At 35.7% G+C, this 24,723-nt stretch overlaps 3 protein-coding genes and 1 non-coding gene across 6 annotated transcripts; 1 reads left to right on the top strand and 3 right to left on the bottom strand.

Moving 5' to 3' along the window:
- Positions 1-2,348: 2,348 nt before the first annotated feature.
- Positions 2,349-2,420, top strand: TRNAW-CCA (transfer RNA tryptophan (anticodon CCA)). Its single transcript has one exon. It is a non-coding gene; the product is annotated as a tRNA-Trp (tRNA).
- Positions 2,421-3,545: 1,125 nt separating this feature from the next.
- On the bottom strand, positions 3,546-5,499 carry LOC137744321 (putative cyclin-D7-1). The gene is made up of 6 exons (XM_068484161.1): positions 5,251-5,499; positions 4,994-5,080; positions 4,622-4,720; positions 4,306-4,510; positions 3,920-4,062; positions 3,546-3,785 (listed from the first exon to the last, which is right to left on the bottom strand). Exons 1-6 carry the CDS (start codon positions 5,497-5,499, stop codon positions 3,546-3,548), a joined length of 1,023 nt encoding a protein of 340 aa, XP_068340262.1.
- Positions 5,500-8,536: 3,037 nt separating this feature from the next.
- On the bottom strand, positions 8,537-10,955 carry LOC137745937 (uncharacterized). 3 transcript variants are annotated; one of them, XM_068485971.1, is made up of 8 exons: positions 10,799-10,955; positions 10,535-10,590; positions 10,219-10,362; positions 9,586-9,659; positions 9,430-9,484; positions 9,297-9,359; positions 9,017-9,202; positions 8,537-8,915 (listed from the first exon to the last, which is right to left on the bottom strand). In XM_068485971.1, exons 1-8 carry the CDS (start codon positions 10,842-10,844, stop codon positions 8,898-8,900), a joined length of 642 nt encoding a protein of 213 aa, XP_068342072.1. In that variant the 5' UTR covers positions 10,845-10,955; the 3' UTR covers positions 8,537-8,897. The 3 variants fall into 3 exon arrangements, with proteins under 3 accessions (XP_068342072.1, XP_068342071.1, XP_068342073.1); XM_068485970.1 differs by having other exon boundaries at positions 9,075-9,202; positions 10,799-10,954; XM_068485972.1 differs by having other exon boundaries at positions 9,075-9,202; positions 10,219-10,432; positions 10,799-10,851.
- Positions 10,956-11,222: 267 nt separating this feature from the next.
- Positions 11,223-14,041, bottom strand: LOC137745787 (L-type lectin-domain containing receptor kinase IV.2-like). Its single transcript, XM_068485799.1, has 2 exons — positions 12,065-14,041; positions 11,223-11,707 (listed from the first exon to the last, which is right to left on the bottom strand). The coding sequence occupies exons 1-2, from the start codon at positions 13,965-13,967 to the stop codon at positions 11,496-11,498; spliced, it is 2,115 nt and encodes a 704-aa protein (XP_068341900.1). The 5' UTR covers positions 13,968-14,041; the 3' UTR covers positions 11,223-11,495.
- Positions 14,042-24,723: the final 10,682 nt, after the last annotated feature.

Genomic DNA, 24,723 nt, shown 5'->3' with positions numbered 1-24,723 from the left:
ACTTTCAAAGCCTATCTCAAAGCCCGTCGAGCATCACTTGTCAAGGTCTGTTGAATTATGCCTAAAAGATATTTTGTCGAACAATTTGTGAGTATTTTCAAGTCTCATACCACATGACCATAAGGTCCTCAGATCCTTCCTCCCCATAATTCCAAATTTTTGTAGAATCTCGCGACCTTTGGATCTGCCGTTGTCTATAATAATAGGACTGACAATTAGGTGTCTAACTCATGATAACTATATATCATCCTCTGTTAGAATATGAGTATGAAACATGACTTAGAATTGGCTGTAATATTGGATGAATCTTTGAATGGAAAAGTCTTGTTAATATGCTCAAAGGAATTCTATTCCTTATAGAATTATTGGTGCTTATAGTAGTCCTTGATTGTGGGACTTGGTTTTGCGCTGATTAACCTTCTACACTCATAGTATGATAAGGTATACTTTGTTGACTTCTAAACTAATTCTAATAGGAGAATAAGTTGGAATAATTCTATATATAACCTCAATCACTGCTCTTGCAAATATCGCTGTTTGTTTTGATCCGAATACCTATTATTTGGCGAGCACTTTTGTTTTTGCAAAAGAGGAGAAGGTTGTTTGGTTGAGAAGCTGCTATGGCTTCTTCGAGTTTCAATTCTGCAGGTAAGCTTCTCGGCAACTCTTTGATTTCAGTTTATAGCTTTATTACTTAATATTGTTCTTGAAGTTTTGGTTATTCAATTGGTAAATCATTGATTCTTACATCCTCATCATTATTGTAAGTTGAACTTGAGATCTCATTCAACTAAGTGAAGATTGAAAATAAACTACTAGCTAGTAAAAGACTAGTTTGCATTAAATGAATATAAGTGTTTGTACCATACCTGACCAATCTTGAAACTACTAAGCACCGGTCAACGTCATACCTTCAAGGACCCACTGAGGGGTTCATGTTCAAGCACCATTGTCGAAGCACAAGAGTTTCCCTCCTACCAGGAGGCCAATCACAGCATGACATATGTTAATGTCAGAATAAAGCTCATAGACTGCGGACAAATGCTGGAGGCTCTCCTCAACTATAAAAGAAGACCATTTTGCTACAATTAGGAGAAGGAATCGTGACCTTTCATCGTACATCGTGTGGTCAGAAATCATTTCAAATTTAAATATAAATAGTACCTAACGAAAACTGACCACACGATGTACAATAAACGATGAACGGTCATGATCACGGGATCCCTAGGATCCCCATGAAAAGGATCCAACGATGATCCTTTTCCCTACAATTAAACCCTAATGTCATTATTGTACTTAACTAGTCATTAGAACCCATTAATGATAATTATGCTTAACTTATGTATTTGTGTAAAGCCTTCACTATTAATGAGAACTCTTGTAACCATTAATGAGTACTCCTCTACTTCGTGGACGTAGCCAGACTTAGGGTGAACCATATACATCTTGTGTTGGCTTCCCTATCTCTATCTCTTTACATATTATCATCACTAGGTGACCGAAACAACCGAACAAAGGTCACAAACTTGACACTTTACGTTGTTCCAAAGTCTCACTAATTTTGTGCATCAACAAAAAGTAACATGTATGTATTTCGGAAACACATAAAAATTAACTTCTTCATTCTCTTCATAATTAATCTCATTCATTTAACCTTTGAATCACGGGGGCTTTTCTTTCTTTCTTTCTTTCTTTCTTTCTTTCTTTCTTTCTATACACAAACTTGAAACCCTTTCTGTCTTTCAGTTAAAAGGTATGTTCTCAGATGCTGCGAAGAGAAGAAAGCACGCCCGGTGGGAGTCAGATGCCTTATACATTAGGCCACGGGAGCCAGATGATCGTATTTACCAAGTTAAAAGTTTTAAGCGTGAAGCTAAAAGTAGTAATAAATTGAAGGAAAAATTTAAGTTCTTCTTTCTGTCAGCTCAAGAAAACAGACGCAAATGCTAGTGCACCAAAAGGAAAAACCATAAGTTTTATGAGCTTTTTCAATTTCAGACTGCACACTATTTCATAGGTTCAGAATTATTTCACAGAGTCGGAAGAACTGAAAGTTTTTATAAAGATATATCGCACTGACTGCACAACTCATTCATCTGAACTCGAGATATCGATATTTGTTGAATGGAATGAAACTTCTTGGAGAAGACGACTCTAAGTCTGAGGTTTCAGGCTCAAGTTCAAGCTACAGTTTGATCTTGGCGGGATGTCTCTTTCAAGTTTGAACCGTTTTGGCTATAAGCCATATAGAGTGAGAGCATTGAGCAGCAACCAAACGAAGTCGCCGTGAGAATAAAAAACAGATTATTCGATTGGATATATAATAGTATGTAACATGGTTAACAACCGGATCCGTGGCGCAATGGTAGCGCGTCTGACTCCAGATCAGAAGGTTGCGTGTTCGATTCACGTCGGGTTCAATACCCTCTCCGGTTTTTTTATTTTATTTTATTTTATTTTATTATTTATATAATTTTTAGCTTTCCGCCAAACTTATTCTGATAAGAAAATTTTAGTATATTCTAAACATATATATTTATCTTGTGTGCAACTTTTAATCAATTGTTTACATTGTTATTGGTTGTGTTCATTATTAGTTTTGACAATTTTACGTTGTTATTGGTTGTGTTCATTGACAATTTTGATAACGTTTTATTTATTATTTATTATGTTTAATCATGCAATTATAATAAAAATAAGTAGTACAATAATATTAGTTAACATTTTTCTGTTCTTATTTTCTTGTCGTTTGATTTGTTAACATGATATTAGAGCATGTTTCATCATTTTGACTTCAATCCCCTCGTTTGGTATATCAATTTTTATCATTTCTTTTTCCTTTTCTTTTTTAACTTCACCTTCAGTTTGTTTTCTCTAGTTCAGATCTTGGGAATTTGTCAATTTTCGTCGTGGGTTTGTTTTGTTTTTTATTTCGATTTTGCTTCTCTTGTTTTTTTGGGCATCCGCTTTTGTTCGTACCTTGTTCTTGTTTTCATGTGTCCAATCTCGGAAAAATGCGGTCTTTGAGCATATAATGCGGTCTTGACAATTTATAATCTTCTCCTTTATTTTAATCAATGGAATAAGAATCAAAGTTTGTAATAACATTTTTCTTCTTTTCTTACCCTTTGGTTATAGGTGGACTAGGGTTAGCTTTTAAAATGTTATGCCCTTTATTGTCTTTTGAAACTGTAATAAAATTTAAACAAACAATAATTTAAGAATGTGCGTAAACTCAGATGAGTGCGTTGTTTAACCAGAAAAATTCTAACAAAATTTGATGAGGACCAGGTATTATATATTCAATCAGAAATATCTTTTCGTGGCCCAACTGTCATTACATAAAAAAAAGGGAAAATCCAGAGGTGGGTAGCAGTCCAGCAGAAGTTGTAATAAGCATGCAGGAGGTAGAGAAAAACAGCTTTGCTTAATTATTTCTTCTCTCATAGATATATATCACACGTTCTGTCAAACTCTATCTCAAGATTTAACTTTTCTTGACGTACAATCTACGGGGAATTTATAAATAAATAGAAGATATGTTTCTAATTAGGGTAGTCATCTTCTCGCTTTCTCTTGTTAATCCCGGTGATTATAGTTTGATCTCTCATCTTAAAGAGAGAGAAATCAACATGAAAATCATAAAAAATAATACGATTCTTCAACAGCACTGTTGTGGGACTTGAAGGGCAGTAATGAATATCCCGTTGAACTCTTAAGTTGTCCAAAAAATCAACCGATGAATATTGCTCCTCCATCATCATATGGCACTTCACCAACTCACACTATAATATACAGGTAGTGGACAAACCAGTCAATAAAACAGTACCAGGAATAAAATGTTAGAAATTAATTAGCAAAAGAAAAGGGCAAATTAAAAAGGGAATTTGATACTGAAGATGGAAATTAATTAATTAACCTTTTGGTCATGATCCAATAGACTTGTGAGACACGTGAGGTAGGCGTTATCAGATATGGCTTCTGAAAGTTGAATCTTATCCAGACTGCACCTTAGAGCAGATATTGCAACCACACTTGGCCTAAAATCCAGAAGCTTGGAATCTGGAATTTTCATAATAATTTTTGTTTCATTAATTATAAGTACTATCAGCAAATAATAATACAAGTGTTTTAGCATAATCAATATTAGTACTCTAAGCTTGATTAAAGAGAGTAGGGAGAGTTTGAACTCAGAACGCAGTGAGTTAAAAAGAAAAACTTTATTCAACAGGGGTATACACTACAACTGTACAACATACATCGAATAATTACGAATAAAAAATGTGCTTGCATATACATATATACCTGAAATAGCTCCAAGAAGCAATTTGTTAAGTCGGCCTATGAGCTTTTCATGAAGTTGGGGCTTCAAGGAGTCCAGAATCCATTCCAACAGTTCTAGGTAAGAGTAAGCTGTTGTAGACGCAAGGCGCCATCCTAATGCATTTAGCACCATCATTTCCATTCGTTGGATTGTGCTTGGCTCAAATGAATGGTCCAGATCTTCCATCTGTGATCAATATGAATTAGCACAGTAATTAAACCAATGCAGAAACATATGATGGTTACATTCTTCATTAATAACAGCAGCTCACGCACATAATTAATGAATAGTTATCACCTGAAGTTCAAGCAGGGAAGGATTGCAGGTATCACTGAACTTGGAGGCAATAGATAAGCAGGCAACAGACACCAATTCAACCATCCAATATTTCCATCCCTGAAAATACATACACCTTTATACATATTAGTTTCATATATCCTTTCAATGTTGTCGAAACAAATAACTAGGAAATTGGAAAATTAGAAAATTTAAAAAAGAATATGAAAGGTAACCATAGAATTGAATTAAATAAATTCATTCAGTGATACACATATATATAATATATATGTGGCCCTTCCCAAATTAGACCAATTGAATTCTGTCTCTCTCGCTCCATACATATATCACCGAATGATTTTAAATTATTACTATATAACATATAGTCCTTACAGTGCAATGGTTCATGGAAATGAACCGATCAAGGTAATTTGCAGCATAGAAAACGGTTCCAAGGGAGAGGTTCAACCGACCTGCAGACTGAAAACACAAACAAAGAATTAAAATGTTATATTGTATTACCGTAGTAATCATCTTCTAATTAATACAAGGTATATAGTAGTTTTTTCTCAATTAATTAAAAAGCGTAGTTTGATAAATATTAACACACACACACACACACACACACGCAAATATGTTATTGTACTGACCTTGATGAACCACTGAATGCATTTTAACCTAGCAATGACCAAATAATTGGAAGATAGGTTCTCTAGATAATTAGGTTCAGGCATGTAGCTGATCTCCTTCTCCATGCATATGGTAAGAGCCTGGTCATACTCTTCCTTAGTTGTATACATTGAGGATCCAAAGTTACTGCAACCGAAAGGCTCAGTAGTCACTGCAGGGGGGCTTGGAGGGCATACCTCATCACAAAGCAAACTTTTCATGCAAACCATGTTTTGGATAATATAAAAGATGCTATGGCCAGTCTAAAAAAAGTACATAAGTTTCTTCTTCCCCAATAATAGGGTACTCGGGTGAGAGATGAACAGTTTGAGAAAACGAAAGGAAAATATGGAAGATGGTGAAATGATCAGGAAAGTTAAGGGGAAGTTATATAGGAGTTGGTGGGTGGTTACAAACTTACAACTTACAGATAGAGAAATAAACAGAGGGACACGTCCCTCATGAAATGGGGTAAATGCAGTGTTTTTCTGGTAGTAGGCTAGTAGTGGTGGGTTAAGATTTTTATTTTAATTATTTATTGTGTTGGTATTTTGTGTATTATTTAAATTAGGGTTTATTTTTATTTTTATTTTGACCTGGGTTACCAATTGCGTGAGTCCATGCACGAGGATGTTTCTGTTGGCAACTTAGTGGAATAAATGTTCTCTCTCCCTCTCTCTCTCATCTCATCGTCGTCCCCCTTCAATGCAGGAAACGAGGGCAAATGCCAAGGTTTGTGAATGTGTTGGTGCTGTGGTGGTTTGGTTTGGTTGGCACTGAACTTGAGAATAATATTAGGGGCTCAAATGTGGGCCCCACTTTTCAATGTTGATTTTACAAGTTGTGTGTGTTTGGGTTGGGCCCCACTTCGTGATCGTCTTCAACGCTTGATCATGAGTGACTTGGTGGTGAATGGTGATGGCCAATTCTCAGCTCATCTCATGTCATCAGTTCTCTATTGGGACAATCCGCTACTGCAAGCTATATGATCTGTAATTGAATTGAATTGAATTGAATCTCTCCGGTCTCCACCAACAAAAGCTGCTAATTGAATGGTTTAGATGTTGATATCCTTGAACCTCGGCCAGTTGGATTGGGGACCACAAGGTCCACAACACATATTCTCTACCAGCAGCATTGAGGCTTGTAAACCAGCCGAACCAAATCGAATAACACTTTGCTCAAAGTTTTTGGTTTGTTTAATTCTTTTCAAGCTCAAACTAGGTTTGGCTTGCTTCTTATATGAACTCGAGTGAGCTTAAAAACTTCAACTTGACACCAAGCTCAAACTGTATCGAGCTTTTTATTGCAATAAGTTGGTTTGCTCTAATAAAAAAAAAAGGGGTTTATGAACATCAATCCTTGTAAAAGATTAAAATTAAAAAAAAAAACTGGTGCTAGATTACATATTCAATTTAATCCCTTAAAGTGTACTTTTATCAAAATTTACATTCAATTTTTGTTATTTAATGTGTATTTTTATTTAATCTCTCCACATTAAATTTTAATTTTATTAATATGCACATATTTAGTTTTTTAATTATAAATGAATGTAAATGAGAAAATATTAAAAGAAATTTGTGATACAAAAATATATAAATACATAAGTGTACAGAAATGATTGTGCCGAAATATATAATTGAATTTTTTGTACCGAAATATTTGTACCTACATGATTGTACCGAAATATATTATAATGAACCTAAATGTACATACCTGAATGTCAATACCAAAATGTATGTACCTAAATGTCAATACTGAAATGTATGTACCTAAATGTCAATACCGAAATGTATGTACCTAAATGTACGTATCGAAATATAATATATTGAATTAATGTACCTAAAAGTCAATATTCAAATGTGTGTACCAAAATGTACGTAATGAAATGCATTATATTGACCGAAATGCATTATATTGAATCAATGTAATTATATGTTTGTACCGATGGATATACCGAAATATTCAAATGTATTAATGTACCTAAATGAAGAACATAAAAATTGTTATCGGAATATATATTATAAAAGAATTAGTTCCCTGAATGTAGACATTAAAATATATTATGATGAATGAAATAAAAATTATATTTAAATGTAATTAATACATTAAAATAAAAATAAAACGATAAATAAAACATCAAAATATAACTAATAAATGATATGATTAAATGTACTAGGGACTAAAATTGGATTTTAATCTTACACAAGGTTATAGTCTAAAAGTCATATTTTTTAAGAATTAAAATGAAGTTTTCTATAAAAAAAATTCACAACTTAACAACACATTTTAATAAAAAGACTATAGAACATAAACAACACAACAACAACAAAAATTCAAAAGTAATACTTTAAGTGATAGACGCCTCATACTTGTTAATGCTTGTTGTTTGTTTAGAAACAGAAGAAGATGGGAACATAATCTTATCCGAAAGAAAAATCTCAAACATAATCTTTCATTACAAACAAACTACTTGAATAGAGCCTAATTCAAGTTATCTCGTGAAAACTATTCCCTTCTTCTGTTCTTGACAAGTCAAACATATTAATATTCAAACTTAACTTGTTTCTTAACGAGTCGAACCTAGTGTAAGTTTGAACTATTTCAAGCCGAAGCAAAGCTGAGCTTTTTTCACTCCACTTAGGCCTGTAAACTATCAATTTCATTTTAAGCCCCCTCCCCCCAAAATTATTCATGCCAATGCACCCGAACAATACTTGGTTCTTTACATATAAGGGGTCATTTTTCCTTCAATGACAACGTGACATCATTTAACCATACAAACTTCATAATTAGACTAGTCATTCTGTGGAGGCCTTTGATTTAATGCAAGAAATTTTAAGTTTCAATTGTACAATGTTCTCCCCTTCCTGTTAGTTTTGTCACATATTATGTCGTATTAAATGTATTTTCGTCCATTTTGTATCGTAGAAGCATTTGATTTAATGCATAATTAAGTTTCATTTCTTTCACTCTCTTTCTTTTTCCTTTCTCATAGCTCAATTAAGAATTCCAAAATATTTACTATTTTTTCTTGTCCATGTTGCATTTTGATGACATATATGCTCCTAAAAGTTGGTTATATATTGCATGCTATGAAATTAACGGTAAATTGTGACACTATCGACTGTCTCCGAGATACCGGTAGGAATGAAAAGTTTGGGTGCTCAACCAAATTAAAAAAAATCATAGGGCAAAGTGGAACAAGGTACAAAGTTCAGGGCATTGCTAAGCTTTCCTTTAAATCATAATACCAAGAATCATAAAGAAGTAAACTTGACTGGACCTATTTTTGCTTGTATTCACAATCACAAATTCAGATTTGAGCTGAAGGTTTGGGCACATATGCAAGATCTCATATCACCCCAAAGTAACTCGCAATCGGCAATTACAATATACAAGAACACCAAACAGCTCCGCAACATACTTTTACAAGCACAGACAAATGTACATCTTCACAACTTGTACGTTAATCCTTGCATTACAAATGGAGACGCGTGTTCTTGAAAATTGACCAAAAGTTGTACAATTCCTACCAGGCATATCCCTAGACATATATTTTCTCATCTATCGCAGTTCATATGATGAAAAGCTGAAACCTGATCGTTCCTCGTTAGTGGATTTCAGCTCAAGCTTCTGAAAAGGGCTGCACGTTGGTTCAAGTAATACTTATCAGTCACTTTGCTGCAATGTGATTAAAATACTAAACCAGAAAGACAGCGCATAATAATGGAAGTGGCAACATACTTTGTAAGCATACGCACATCCCATGAAAAAAATGAAGGAAATACTCTGGCCAGTATACCTGCTGTTAGGATCATAATAGAAGCCATTGATGGAGTCATCGCTGCAAGAAAAACAGACATAGTAAAAGCCAGCTATAGTCAGCCCACAGTCTGTGCCAACATTCACAAAGTATTGCTCTTTCCATCTCTGCACCACGACAATGTCAAAGAATTCATCAACGTTTCATCCGATGGTTAAGTAGTAATTATATGGGGAATAATAAAGCAATTAGATCACTTACCATGAATATGTATGGATAATTACTTAGATCTAATGATTTGCCACCATCAACTTCCACTTGGCTCTGTAAACAATAGAATTAATCAGACGATAAAAGAAGTTTTCCATAGATTGAGAAGATATAGACTCCATACCAGAAGAGAGGAAAAAGAAGGAAACTTGGTCCAGTGCCTTATATCATCCTCTGTCCTGTAAAGGGTTTCACAAATAAGCACTAGATCGTTATTCCACAACCATTGCTAATTAGGGTCTACTATGGATTACAGGTTAAAAGAACAAAAGAAACATACGTTGCTTCCCATTTTCCAGTGAAGAAAGTATAATTCTTGGTGTCAACAATCTCTCCTTCCCAAAAGGTAACTACCTAACATACATTTAGGAAAACAAAGTAGATACCCAATGAAGGTTATGAAAATATCAGAATACGGGAGTGTGGGGGATTACAGTAACTAGATTTCCATATCCACAAAAAATTAGATACGGTGTCAAATCTAATGTACACGTCTTGCATGAAAGTGGCAGGCTTCTATGAGACACACGATAAGCAGTGAATATTGTACTGATATCTTAGGAAAGGAAGATTGAAAATCAGGCAAATCAAGTTTCTCGCGGCCACCTAATGAACCCAAAGAATGCTTGATTTAAGATTTAACTATGAGGTTTGCCATCTAGATATAGCCATATTACAAGATGTGGACTCTAGACAACCACAACACTGACAGCAGTATGAAAATCAAAGGGACCTACAATGCTAAAAGGGAATGAAACTCCTTAACTAAAGAACAGTCCGATAAAAACTCAGCAGTTCGTTCACTCTTTTGTTGTTCTTAAATCATTTCGCGGAAATACTTAATATCAATACCAATACACAAACAAACATTTCACGGTGACAGGTAATCAACAGGCAGAAAGAAACTTCTTACCGGTGTGTCTGCCATAGGAACGTTAAGAGCTTCCATGGTTCCACATAGATAACCATACTCAAGGTCACACCCCTGTATCCAAACATTCACTCTCCACGCTTCATCTTTCTGCAGACTAGAAACGTTCTGCGTACCGGAGAAGGCCTGCCACAGAACCATGAACTTACTTCTACAATGTGGCACACATTTACGCTTCCAAATTTCGGTGCTTGTGCTTAAAACCAATATTGATCAGGCGATACTCCACAATTCTAACCAATTTCAAGAAAAAGGAAAGAAATTTAAGAATTACAAAGGCACAGGGACAAAGAGAAACCTGTCCAACGCTTAAAAGTGTGCAAGCTGGAGGAGCTGTCTGTCCACAATTTGAACCTGCACAGAGAAACATCCACAAACATATACATATGTGTGTGAAAAATTGGAAGAAAAATTACAGAAAAGGTAGTGCCTTTGAGAATTCAATCCTACAAAATGTACCAAATAGTGCAGATTTCGGCAAGAAACCTAACTTTAGGAAATGGGCAAACCGCTGTTTGCGGTGGCCTTCGGTTTCGAGAGAGAAGAGGGGGGAGAGGAGTACCTGAAAGTTGAGAAGGCGCGGAGGTCTCCGCCACTCTCACCGGCATTTCTTTGATTAATTCAATCGGAACGGAGTAAGGCGACTCAGACGCTACCTCCAATCCAATATGCCATCCAGAGTCCGCGCCTGTCTAATGAACCCGACCCGTAACCGCCTACTATTTTATTTCCCCTCCTTTTCTTACTTCATTATTTTTCATCGAATACTGTCAATAGTGAGGTTGAAGTCAATTTATTCTTCAACTCGGTGTAAATGTATTCTTGTATTTTTTTTTAAAAAAAAAAGCCATGTCCAAATCAGGGTCATAGCCCACTTTCAATTTGAAATGGGCAAAATTCGTTTCTAACAAGAGGATAATATCATAATTGACTGCACATAATCTTAAGCGGACACATTCTAACAAAATATCTTGTAGAACCTCTGTAGTCTCTCTCGCTCTCTCTCTCAATACATCTCAGTACAGTAAACTATAGTTATGTACGTGTGCTCCATTATCACTTTTGCTATAAACGTACTTTTACTTTTGGTCCTTCACCTCACCATCTTCTCTGGTCTAGCATCGAGATATTCGAGCAATGGACTAATCATCGTTTACGTACCACACATATTGAAATTTGAAACACATCGGAATACGTTAGAACAAATAGAGACAATCACATGTTCGACGAAGACAGAGAGAACCTGTTACATTGACAAGCTAATAAGCACTTGGATACAAAACAACAGATTGTTCTGATTCCCGATTGTGGATTTTATGTTGTACTTGATAAAAATATTTACTAGAGAACGCTATGTGCTTGGCGTCAGCGACCACCTGAGCGGCTGAGAGGAGTGATGACTCTACAGCATATGAATGGGGAAACCCCGCGCCCATTGCAATTTTGTCAAAACCTTCTTTGTGAGGAAACGCTAAGCCCAAGAGACATACTAAATTTTGATGACGAACACGAGTGAACAAGAACAATCACTGTATGACTATATTGCTCTGTGCAATGCACAAAATCCATATTGCTCCGTGCAGACTGCAGATAGAATAGCAAAGAACAAAAGAACAAACTTGTGTATGATAATATGATTGGCCTTGAATGGATTGAAATTTACAAAAATCATAAGTACTAGGAGTGCCACTCAGTTTTATACGCTATGAATACCAGAGACACAGAAGATCTTGTTGCTTTTGGATTCATCGACCACTGTAGATGAATGACGAATCTGCAGCATATGATGACGCTGAAGACCCCCGGGCCATTGTAGACTCATCAAAACCTTCATTCTGAGAAATGGCTAGGCCACTTGCAGAGGCACTGAGAAGTGACAACTCTGCAGGCAAAGGAATATCACCCTCCAAATGCTGCACAACTTGGCGCATCCTTGGCCTTGCTGTAGGCTCTGATTGGCAGCACAACAGCCCAAGCTTCAACACCAACTCCACCTCCTCCGCTACAATATCATTGCCTAACTTTGGGTCTTTCGCCTCAAGAATATTACTTCCTTTCCAACAAGAAAAGACCCAATCAACCAAAATCACATCCTCAGAGCCGTGATACTCTATTGGCCTTCTTCCACTTGCAACTTCAAGCAAAAATACACCGAAAGAAAACACATCACTGCTTGTTGTGGCCCGGCCTGATCTTGCATGCTCTGGAGATAGATACCCAAATGTTCCAGCTATTTGAGTAGTTTGAGGGTCTGAGCCGTGGTCATATAATCTTGCAAGCCCAAAATCTCCTAGTCTTCCATTCCATTCCCCATCTAGTAATACATTGCTGGCCTTGACATCTCTGTGAACCACAACCTGATCCCATTCTTCGTGCAAATAAAGCAACCCTGATGCTACACCTCTTATGACTCTAAATCTTTGCCTCCAATCGAGAGTGACCGCTGGTTGGCCAAAGAGGTACTTGTCCAGGCTTCCATTAGGCATGTACTCATAGACCAACAGTAGCTCTCCTTTTCTCCTGCAGTAGCCCAACAATGGGACTAAATTTCGGTGACGAAGACGTCCATTGCTGACAATTTCTGCCACAAACTCCTTCATCCCCTGTCTTGATTCGTGTGAGACCCTCTTCACAGCAATCTCAATCCCAGAGGTGGGCAATATACCTTTATAAACCTTACCGAATCCACCCTTTCCCAAAAGTTCATTTTCGCGAAACCCTTTTGTGGCAATATATAACTCTTTGTATTTAAACCTTTGAGGCCCATATTCAAGCTCCCAGTCCTCAAGCAGTTCTGCAAACTTCTTCTTTCTTCTTAAGGCATAGTTTACACCAAAAAGAAATGCTAGCAAAGCGACACTCACCAAGTTCACAGGCAGACCAATGGTCAAAAGTTCAGATATTTTTTTAGGTCCTAGCCGAGGCATCTTAGGAAGTTGTGAGAGAACAAGTTCTTCAGCCTGACCATTCATCTTAAAGCTCCACCCCAACAAGTAAGCAGAAGCAGTAAGCTGGCCAGTGGACGAGGAGAAGCCCACGTACATGGTTTTGTGAAGAACCGGGGAAAGGTCGCATGTCAAAGACAAAAGTGGAATATAGGGCTTACCATTACTAACTAGAGCCAAAGAGACATTGATTTGCTTCTTGCTACAATCATAGTCCACCCAAACTTGTACCGGTTGGCCATTGGTGATCAATCTTTCTCCGACATAATATCCGGCAGGAGAAGCCACCTCAGAGGCCAAACCATTAATATCAATCCCGACATGGTTATCATTGATATCCTTGAACTCTTCGTTCCGAAAAGTGTCAAGCTCTACAACAAAAATATGATTTGTTGGACTGCCATTATTTGTCAGGTTGAAAAGGCCTAGGTGTTGGGATGAAGAAGCATGGGGCAGCCCTCTTGTTGGAGCGATGACAAAGGCTATTCCGTGGCCCTGGAGACCTGTATATCTCATAGCAAAGATGAAAGTGGTAGAGAAGGAGAGAACTGTATCGTTAGATGAGTTCTTGAAAATTACTGGGTTGGGATAGAAGGCATGACCAATCTTGAATGTAGTGTAATTTGTAAGCCTCAGAAGACCATTGGGTGTCACTCTTGCTATGCCGTCTAGGCTAAGATTTGCAGACCGGAAACCATGGTAGGCGAAATTGAGATCTTCAGCAGCTGCTATGCTGATTAATACAAGTAGTATTAGAAGCTTGAAACACATCAAATACTTCTGCATAAAGAAATGGAGAGGGACAGGGAAATGGAGGAGGCAGATGAAACAGGACTAATTACTCGTTCTGCTTTCCAGAATTTTCCTGGAAATGGATTGCGTAAATAAATTTGTGTCATCACACCTTAAAGATAAGTTTGACTAATTTAGGAACTGATATTTGGTTTCAAAAAATCTCATTCTACACTTCTCATAAGTATATTTTTCTTTTCAATTATAGAAAGTTTGGAATGTCAAATAAGATTTTTGGAGTGCTAATAACAATTTTCTTAATCTATCTATTCTATTCTACCAAGAAAAGAGCCATTGTCAACATTTTTCCCATTTTTTTTCAATTTTGCCCTCTTTTGAATACGCAATATTGATATGAGGAGGTCAAAATAATAATTTTATACCTTTTGACAACATGACAATCATATCCCTATTTTTCTTATTTTACCCTCACTTTTGATACACAACATTTATATAAGGAGGACAAAAAACAGTAATTATATATTCCTATTTATCCTATTTTACCTTTACTTTTTATGCACAACATTTACATAAGGATGAAAAAAACAGTAATTATGTAATAGTAAAATAAAATATGCACTTATTAAGAGCAACTCCAGCGTGGGAGCCCTTCCCCCAGGTTATTCACTATTCAATCCACCTGGTGAACAGTAACTGCCCTTAATGAACAGTAATCGCCTTTTGCATTTCCACCGTTACACTTCAATAGCCCTGGTAATAGGCAATAAAATATTAGTATTTTTTTATTTATAAAATAATACAAAATAATTTTAATTGTAATTTCAGATAAGATTTTTAATCGTTCTCGTTACGCCACGTGTCATTATTCGAATATTATTAAATAATACAAAATAATTTTATTTGTAATTTCGGATAAGATTTTTAATCGTTATCGTTGCGCCACTTGTCATAAAATCCGAAAAGACAATTATTGGGGATGAATTTCCGATAAGATTTTTAATCGTACTCGTTGGGCCACGTGTCATTATCCAAAAATACAATTATTGGTGATGAATTTCTGATAAGATTATTAACCAATCACGTCACGTCATGTGTCATAATCTATTTACAATCTTTGAGGATAGATTTCCATCAGATTTTTAACGAATGACGACATGCCACGTGGCATTATCTACAACCTAATCCTTTTTTAATCCTCCATATAATCCATCATCCATCCTCATAAATCTCACACCAATTTTCTCAAAATCTCTATCATTATTCATAGTTTCTGCCTCATTCTTCACAAAAATCTCTATCATTATTCATAGTTTCTGCTTCTTTCTTACAATGTCTTCTTCTTCCTCAAGGATGATGTGGGAACTTGATCAGGAAAAGGAAGAATTGTTTAACCAATCAGAAAGAATGTTTAATCTCTAGGTGGCAAAAAATGAGAGGGAAGAGGATGAGGAGCGTAGAATGAGAGATGACGAAGCAAGAATGGGCAGAGCCTCACATTCCCGTCGAGTCATCCAAGCTGTTGCTTAGATCTGCAGGCCCAGTTGTTCTGGAAACCTTGATAGAAGCTGGCAACGACGAGGTACAGAACTCTTGGACGATTATTTTGTCCATAATAGTGCATTCCCTGATACGTACATTAGACGTCGTTTTAGAATGGAACGGCATTTGTTCAACAAAATCATGATTGCCATTTGTAACCATGATTCTTACTTTGTGCAAAAGAATGATGCTTTTGGTGCTATAGGTCTCCTTCCTCAACAAAAAATGACTGCTATCTTACGGATGCTTGCATATGGAGCATCTGCAGACTAAGTGGATGAGATAACGAGGATGGGGAAATCAACCATTCTTGAGTCCCTGATGAGATTTTGCTGAGCAATCGAATCTATCTACACCGCAGAGCACCTCCGGAAACCTACAAACATGGACTTACAAAGGCTTCTGAAGAGGGCCGAGATGCGTGGTTTTCCTGGGATGATTGGAAACATTGATTGTATGCATTGGACGTGGAAAAACTGTCCAAGTGCATGGTAAGGTGCTTATGGGGACAGAAAATGAGCAAAAAATATCATTTTAGAGGCGGTGGCATCTTTTGATACATGAATTTGGCACGCCTTTTTTGGGGTTTCGGGAGCTCAAAATGATCTCAACGTCCTTACCCAATCCCCAATGTTCAACGATGTCTTGCAAAAAAAGGCACCAAAAGTCACGTATAAGGTCAATAGACGTATGTACGACGGGCCATACTACCTAGCTAACGACATTTACTCAAGGTGGTCAACATTTGTCAAAACAGTGCCACGTTTGCGAAGTACAAAGGAAAAACACTTTGCAAGCTGTCAAGAGAGGTGCAGGAAGGATGTGGAGCGTTGTTTCGGTATCCTCCAAGCTCGCTGGACGATCGTTAGGGGTGCTGCCAGATTGTTTGATGTAGAGTCGTTTCGATCCATCATGATGACGTGCATCATTCTTCACAACGTGATTGTGAAAGATGAGTACGATTATGAAGCCGTTGATTAATATGAGCTAGACACGATGAATAATTCAAGAACACGTATATATTGTGCTCATGACGCCACCGATGAGCTCGTGTAACATGAGCCATTACAAAGGGATGGACGTTACAATGAAAGGGTCATTCAACGATATACTGCATTTCAAATGCTAGACATGCACAATGCCCGACAAAATGACTTGATAGAGCACCAGTGGGCATTGAAACAAGCTGAAGATAATTAAGTTCATTTAGTGTGTTTTTTATTATTTGGTATGTTTATGTAATTTTATTTGGTGTGTTTTATTATTTGGTATGTTTATGTAATTTTTTTAGTTCAGATTTAGTGAGTTTTTTTATTATTCAGTATGCTTATGTATTTTATTTGGTGTGTTTTTGTCATTTGAATAAATATTCTCTTAGTATAAATTACTTACCAAATTCATTTGAATAAATATTCAATAAATTGGAAACAACATAAAGTACTATATTCAATAAATAATAAATTACAACCCAAAGTGATTGGAAAATTATGGGCTTTGATTACAAAAACTACTCTATTCATCATCACTTAACCAATTTGTGGTGCTAGGATGATCTTCTCTTGTGGTGCTAGGACCATCTTGGCTTGCTCTCGTTTCTCTTGCATGCCTCCTTTGCACCACGTCCGTTTTCTCTGACTTCCAAAAAAATTTAAAATTTGGAGACTTCCCTTCTAGAGGCTTGTTCATAATCTCACGATCTTGTTGAGCCCGTCTTTCTTCTCTAACATGTTCCCTTTCTTGCCTAAGTAGCTCTCTTTCTATCTCATGAGCCTGAAATTCTCTCTCAATAGCTACAGCTTTTGCGTTCTCTCTAGCCTTATCAGCCTCATATTTCGCCATTTCCCTCGCCAAAGTCAATTCACCTTGATGAATAAGTTCTTCCATGAACTTTGCATAATCATTCTTGGAAGCACTCCCTTTTCTCTTTGAAGCCTTCTTACCTTGAAGCCTAATTGGATAACGGGTCGAACCTGACGTTTGTTCAGGGAAGGGCGTTTTGGGCACTTCTTCTGCATCATCTTCATGAGCATGCGAGCCATGATCGGGTGTAGAGTGTAGAGGGGTGCTGTTCATGAGAACTTCTGGACCGACGGACACAACTCTAAATTTAGGACAATCTTTGATAATATTCCAACATTGCCACCAGTTGAATGATTTATTTTTCCTTTTGGTTTTGACACCGTACCAAGCTTGTGCTTGAAGTTCCTACACAATGCGGGAGAAGAAATAATTATAATGAAAATAGGTAACAAATAAATAATACAAACAAATAATTATAATGTAAGTAGGTAAAAAACAAATAATACAAACAAATAATTATAATGTAAATTTGGGTATAGTACAAACAAATAAATAATATATTGTTACCTGATCCGAGTAATTTTCCCCACTTCAAATATTAGTACTAGCTTGTGCCAAGATATCTCTCCACGTACTAAACAATTGGCTGAGTAATTTCCAACGACTGGACATCGATTCTTTGGTTCTTTTCCCACCAATTTTCTCAAGATAATTGGTATGAATAAGACTCCACATTTCTCGCAACTGCATCTCATTACCCGTAAGCGAACTATGAGTAACTTCAACCGAGTTATTACACAACGCAACATCTTCAAGAAGCGACCAATTCGTACCCGCATCAGTAGTCATTTTGTTGAAAAAAAAAATGGATTGAAACTTTGGGAGAAAGAAAGAAATGTGATTGAAAGTAGTTGAGAAAATATGAAATTGTGGTGTAAGGTAGATGATAATAAGAAGATCGAATTTTTTACAATTTTTTTAAAATTTTTATTCAACTAATTAATCTCTGCCGTTGGATATAAAAAAAATTGAATTCCAACACTCTAGATTGTGCCACGTGTCACAACGGTAACTTTTCTTAATTTTAAAACTATTTTTTCTTTTATTTATTTATTTATAAAGCATATTAATATTGACAGTAGATCTCAGATCAAACGGTGAATATTAAATAAGACTTTTTTTTATTTATTTTTACTGTTGATCGAACTGTCCAAGTTAAAGAGCCGTTGAGATCAAACAGACCGTGGGAAGCCACGTTGCTTCCCAACGGTAACATTTGAATCTGAAAAAGTGGGCTGATTTTTCTGAAATTGTGTCGGCGATGTGCCCCTACGCGGGAGTGGGGTGCACGCGCTTGACAGAAAAAAATAAAAAAAGGCCTGACGTCAGCCCTGGCGTTACATCCACTCGGGCTCTCGGGCTGGCAATTCTTCGCAGGCCCGGAGCTCGGGCCTCCACCTCCACTCGGGCTCATTCACGTTGGAGCCGATCCACAGGGCCTCGGGCCCTTTTCTCCGGGTTGCCCCCCGAGCAATCCACCACGGTAGAGTTGCTCTAAGAAAAATTGTGCCATCATCATTTTTTTCATACTCTTTTTAAAATTTTAAAAACTAATCACACTCCTTAATAAAAAAACAAAAAATAAAATGAAATTGTTCACACACAGAATGTGTGCTTATCGGCTAGTATGAATTATTGAAGGTGATTTGACTGAAGAATTATTCAACGTAATAGTCACTGTGTATCCTTCGCTGGCTTGGTGAATGTTCCTGCCACGTAGCTGTTAGAATTGCAAGTGTACAGTATCCCTAAGGTAGTATTATGATGAAACGTTTAGTGGTTGTTCCAACAATGATTGGATTAATCTAAATTTATTATCGTGATAGTTGCAACATAAAAATAAATATAACAAGGTTTATGATGATAAAATTGGACGTGCAAAGAAACTATGCAAGTAAACATGAAAGATGAATGAATATAAATAAAATACTACGACGCCAATTTCACCTAATTAATTCCATCCGAAATCTATAGCATATTAACCCTAATTACTACACATGTTGACCATTGATTTTTCCTAAATTTTTTGATATTCTCCTTCATACTCAACCAAAAGTATCCATTACTAACCCATTATTTTCCAAGCAAAAAATTAAAAAAACCAAGAACCCATTTTGCACAACTGGAAATTCGCAAAAGAAACTGCATAAATCATGTTATTCTATTTATGGCACTCATTACTAGAAACTATATATTAATAAGACAAGCATTAAGAACAGATTCGAACACTCAATGGTAAATAATAATAATAAGAGAGAATTGTTATTAGCACTTCAAAAATTTCATTTTACATTCCAAACTTTCTATATTTGGAAAAAAAAAAAAACATTTGTGAAGAGCGTAGAATGAAATTTTTAGAGTGCCAATAATACTTCCTTAATAAGAAATTAATATAACTATAAACTTCGATGGCTAAGCTACGTCTTAGACCTAGCAAAGAAAATTTAGTTCATAATATTAAAGTCCAAAATAATTGAATTTAAAAGCATAGAAAGAAATAACCGAAACTCCATCTCGGCTCACTTCCATGGCAAAGCTTGAACCTCCAATCTTCCTCCTTGCTCTTTGGGTTTTCTCTCCCTCTCCGTATGTGCGTGCAGGTGCTGAGAGAGTCTCTCAATCCTTATACCGTGACCTGAGTCTTGAGTTATACATGCTTCTTCTCTTTCTTTTCCTTATTCCTCACATAAAAAGGAGCAGAAGCCCCAAAAATAAAGCCCAACACTTATGAGAACAGGTTTTTTTTTTTTTTTTTTTTTTTTTTTTTTTTTTTTTTTTAACACCCTAAATCTTATGAATACACTCTTTTTTTTTCTTTTCGAATTCTCGTTGAACTTCCTATTTTACCTTTATTTAAAATTGAAAAAAAGAAGAAGAAAGAAAGAAACAAACCCAACACCCACCAATGTGCATGTGACCTTTTACCACAGTAGTGGAAAAGTGTTGGTATTTGCATGACGACGGGAGTTCGAGCCTCACCGGTAACTAATCTAACACCTAATTTAATAAAATCTATCATTTGAATAAAAAATAATAAAAAAACCCCACCAGTGCACCACCCTATTCTCCTCTAGACAGCCAAACATGCGCTACCATTAATGAAATTTCATTGCTCTTGACAACTTTATATTCCCAAATATATGCTAACTCTATAATCACAATTAAGGAATGCTTCTATGCAAGAAGCACTTTTCCATATGTTTTTCCTACCCATAGTCATTAAGTAGACAACCTTGATTCTAGCGTTTGAAATTGCAGTTTCTATAAGTTACTAACCTCACCGCACGAGCATGACATTTTTTCATCACGGACGTTACGCGTCCCTAAAGATGTGTTACTTTGGTTATGCATGTGAGAATGTCATTACAATTTCTTATTATTTTCTTTTCTTCAATCATCTCCTTATGATATTTTTTTTTCTCTATGATTGTGTTACAAACTATTATTTTAACCATGCCTTCTAATTAATGCACATAGTCAAGGCTCATTGTTCTATAATTCCGGGTGTTACACCCAAAGAACTTTTACATATGTCGAAACCACGTATGCCAATTTGTAGCTATTGTTATTATTATTATTATTATTATTTTATCATTGGTGCCACATTATCAAACGTTTTTTAACACACGCACCAAAACAAATAAGTATGAAATCTGAATTTTTCCAACTATTAAGAAAGATAAAATGCACAAATATTGTCTACAAATTTAGTCTCCCTAGCATTACCCATATTGTTATCTTTGAAATTCATTTATTCAATGATGACAATAAATTCTGCAACATCATCACTACAAATAGAGTACAACTAAAATGAATTTGGACATTGTATTTTTGAAGAAAGAATTTGTAGAAAAAATGTACAAAATGCAATTACAATTATAGTACAAAATGCAGAAAAAACCTTAATTCACTCTGAAATTGGTGTAGCAAAGGAATGCGTACAATTGCAATTACAGTACAAAATGCAGAAAAAATGTATCAAGAGAAAATGGTGAAGCTCTGAATATAAAACTGAATTGATTGTCGGATCTACGTATTAGATATAAGTGATTGCAATCGTATGCAAAGACGATGAATTAAAAAAGTGTTTTTATATTTTTTTTTCTACTGGCATTAAATTCTCAAGGCCTTGTCTGATGATAAGAATGAAACCAAAGATCTTGAATCAGAATCTAGAATATTTGGAATTGAAAGTTAACTTTGTTTGCAAGGAAATGAAATCCTACCACTGAAAAGCAATTTGTAGCATTGGCTTTTAGAATTCACCCAGCTGCTCCGAAAACATTGGTTTGATATTCTTTTCTCTACGGGCACTAATTTTTAATCAAATGCTAATTGAACTTATAAATTTCTATTAGGTTTTAGACATTGGCATGTCAACGTTGTCCACATTAAAAATGTTGTTTGTCACCAATTGCAAGTAAAATTGACAATTCGCTATCAAGTGGTACTTGTTTGCAAAAGTACAAAAATTATACAGAAATTTGTTATTCCATTCACTACACACGGAAAGCAAAATTATATTTCATATACTCTTATATTTTTCTCCTCAATCCACATATAATTCAAAAACCTTTGTGTTTAATGTTTATACTTTTGTCCTCCACAATGAGAGCAGTCAAGAACTAATCTCCATCTTCCATACTTGTTTTCTCTTTGGCATAGCAGATCTCCAGTGGTCCATCCGCTTTGCATTGATCACCATGGAAAAGAGGAAATTTGTTTATTTATTTTTCAAATGAAGAAGACGTCCAACTTCTCACCCAAACATTGAAGTAAAAGCATACAAATGAAGCCATATAGAATTGTTTGAAAGTAAGATATATAGAACCCAAAACAAAAACCTGATTAAGCAAGACAACACATAGTCTTGAAATCTTATTTGGATGGACTTCATATGGCTTGCAAAAATGCTTATCGTTCCTTGTTGATCCAAACAATCAAAAAGCTTTATCTGGTTCCTGGCCAGTCAAGAAAAAAAAAAAAAACACACGGAATGAAAAGAAATGAAACAATAACAGATAAAACAATCGTGGATAACTAAGAGCCAAGTAATTGTAATTTTGCAATTCAAATCTACTACAATAAAAATCCAATCATATATCAAAATGAGCGAGATCAAAACCTTATATCTCCACATATGCTTACACTCATGTGAGAGGCCTTTTTTTAATCACGGGCACTACACGCCCCTAAAGACGACGAATGCATACAGCATATACAGTAGATGGGTATGTCTATTTTCAATCTGATTAAACTATGTCAATCATATCGCAGGTAACATGCATATATTTTGATTTCCTTTAGAAAAATCTGTGGACCAGTCAATACAAAATTCGGATGACCACATTATGGGCATGAACAATTTTCTGCAAGGTTATTTGTCCTCGTGATTGAATATGATTTACAGTTTAACTTTTCTTGTATAATTAGTGCAATTATTTTAACTGTGTAAGGTTTTTGGGTAATCATATTGCATTGCATTAGAATCAGAAGTGTGGGAGCACTTTGATCCTCTTGCCAAGTATTCATTTTGTTATCTTCAGAAGGATTTTTTATTTTTATTTTTCCCATTTAGATCTCATGTAAAACTACTCAAATGCATCCCTACAGTAAGTAACATAGGAAAGAGATAAGTTAAAAAAAAAAAAATATGGATAGCCTAAGTTTATTAGAAAACAATCACACGACACTCGAAAAAAAAGTAGGTAAGATCATACAGAATACCATACCTTTTCTATAAGAAAAATCCACATGATAAATGCCTTAAAGTTATCCATTCATCTGCAAAGAAACAAGGGAACCCGTTATGCTCTACAATTTGTGTTCTTTCTCGCAAAACTGCCCATTGCTTTACAGTTTCATCCCATGTTTATCCTTTTGAATATTCCGTTGGAGGAGACTGGTGAGCATATGGAAAAAGATGGAGGATTTCAATCAACTGGAAACTGTAAGGTGCAAATGTAGTGGGGGTGAAACTTTTCCGAATTCTCCTCTTCCTCTTCATATTCTTCGCCATCCTCATTGTCCTCATAATCCTCATATTCATCGCTTCACTACTACAATATAAGCTATCACTGGCGAAGCAAAAAGCGACAAGAAATCCAATTTTTGTCGGAACTATGGCAAAAATCCGACATAAAACAATGTAATGTCGGATTATAATAGCGACGCTAATGCTACCGTCACGAAAGGGCTTCAATGTCGGTTTGTTCGCTTAATCCGCCACTACACAACGTCGGTTAAAAGCGACACTAATGTTGACGTCGATTTAAAGCGATGTATACTTCAACATTGTGTCAGTTTAAAGCGACGCATACTTCAACATTACGTCGGTTTAAAGCGGCGTGTACTAGTAATTCAACTATAAAATATTCAACCTACTGTCGGTTTTAACCAACATCGTGATAAAATTAAACAAATAAAATATCCCTTAACCGACGTCAGATAACAATTAAATACATAAAATATGCAAACTAGTAATGGTTTTAACCGACACCACCACCTTTGTTAATAGTAATAAAAATATTTGGAAATCTGTCTCTGCATTCGTTTTCAATTAATTGTACCTAAAAAAAATTATATAACCAAAATAATAAATTTCAATTAATTTATTCAAGAATTCAACTGAGGTCTTTGGATGTAGAATTTCTTGTTAAATGCATTCTATTTCATATAAACAAGTACAAAGCTATTAGAGAACCGGTTACAAGATGAAGATAAAAAAACTAACAATTACATATAATACTAATCAGAGCTCCATGCTTGCATATAATACTAGCAGCTGCCATTATGCGTTCCCATGCTTGCCTTTGTCGAAGACCACATATTCTGTAGCTCCATGCTGCCATATATAATACTAGTAGCTCCATGCAACCATGCTTGCCATCAGATCAGTGCTCCAATACTTTACTACTTCAACATTAGGGCTCTAATCTCTATAGATTAAATTTAGGTTTTATACCTTTCAAAAATTATGGATCTGAAATTTCCAGTGTCCTTGCTCTTCAGATCCAAAATGAAGATGCATGAATTTTTATATGGATTTTTGAACTGTTGATCTTACTGAACAAGAACATAAAAGAGGAGCTCAGTGGAGATTATAGCTTTAGTGAGTCATGCATTAGACTGCTTAGCATTCACATATTAATAGCTACATGGAAGGTTATAAATACATCAAGAGTTCCACTTATTCTTCCTACCTTTTCACCACGAAATCATCCAATTAGAATAGATTTTGTTGTTATACCTTTAAATGACGGATCTAGAACGGAGATAATTCTCTGGTGGTTTTTCCTTGAGATGCGATTTGGGGCTGTACCAGTGGTTGCATCGTCGGGTCCTTGCAAAAGAAACAACACGAGCATGAGGAGTTGAAGATTTTTTTCTT

Source organism: Pyrus communis, chromosome 9, assembly GCF_963583255.1.
Source record: "Pyrus communis chromosome 9, drPyrComm1.1, whole genome shotgun sequence".
Classification (NCBI taxonomy): Eukaryota; Viridiplantae; Streptophyta; class Magnoliopsida; order Rosales; family Rosaceae; genus Pyrus; species Pyrus communis.
The sequence above is the reverse complement of the archived record's forward strand: the minus strand, read 5'-3'. Positions and strand labels throughout refer to the sequence as shown.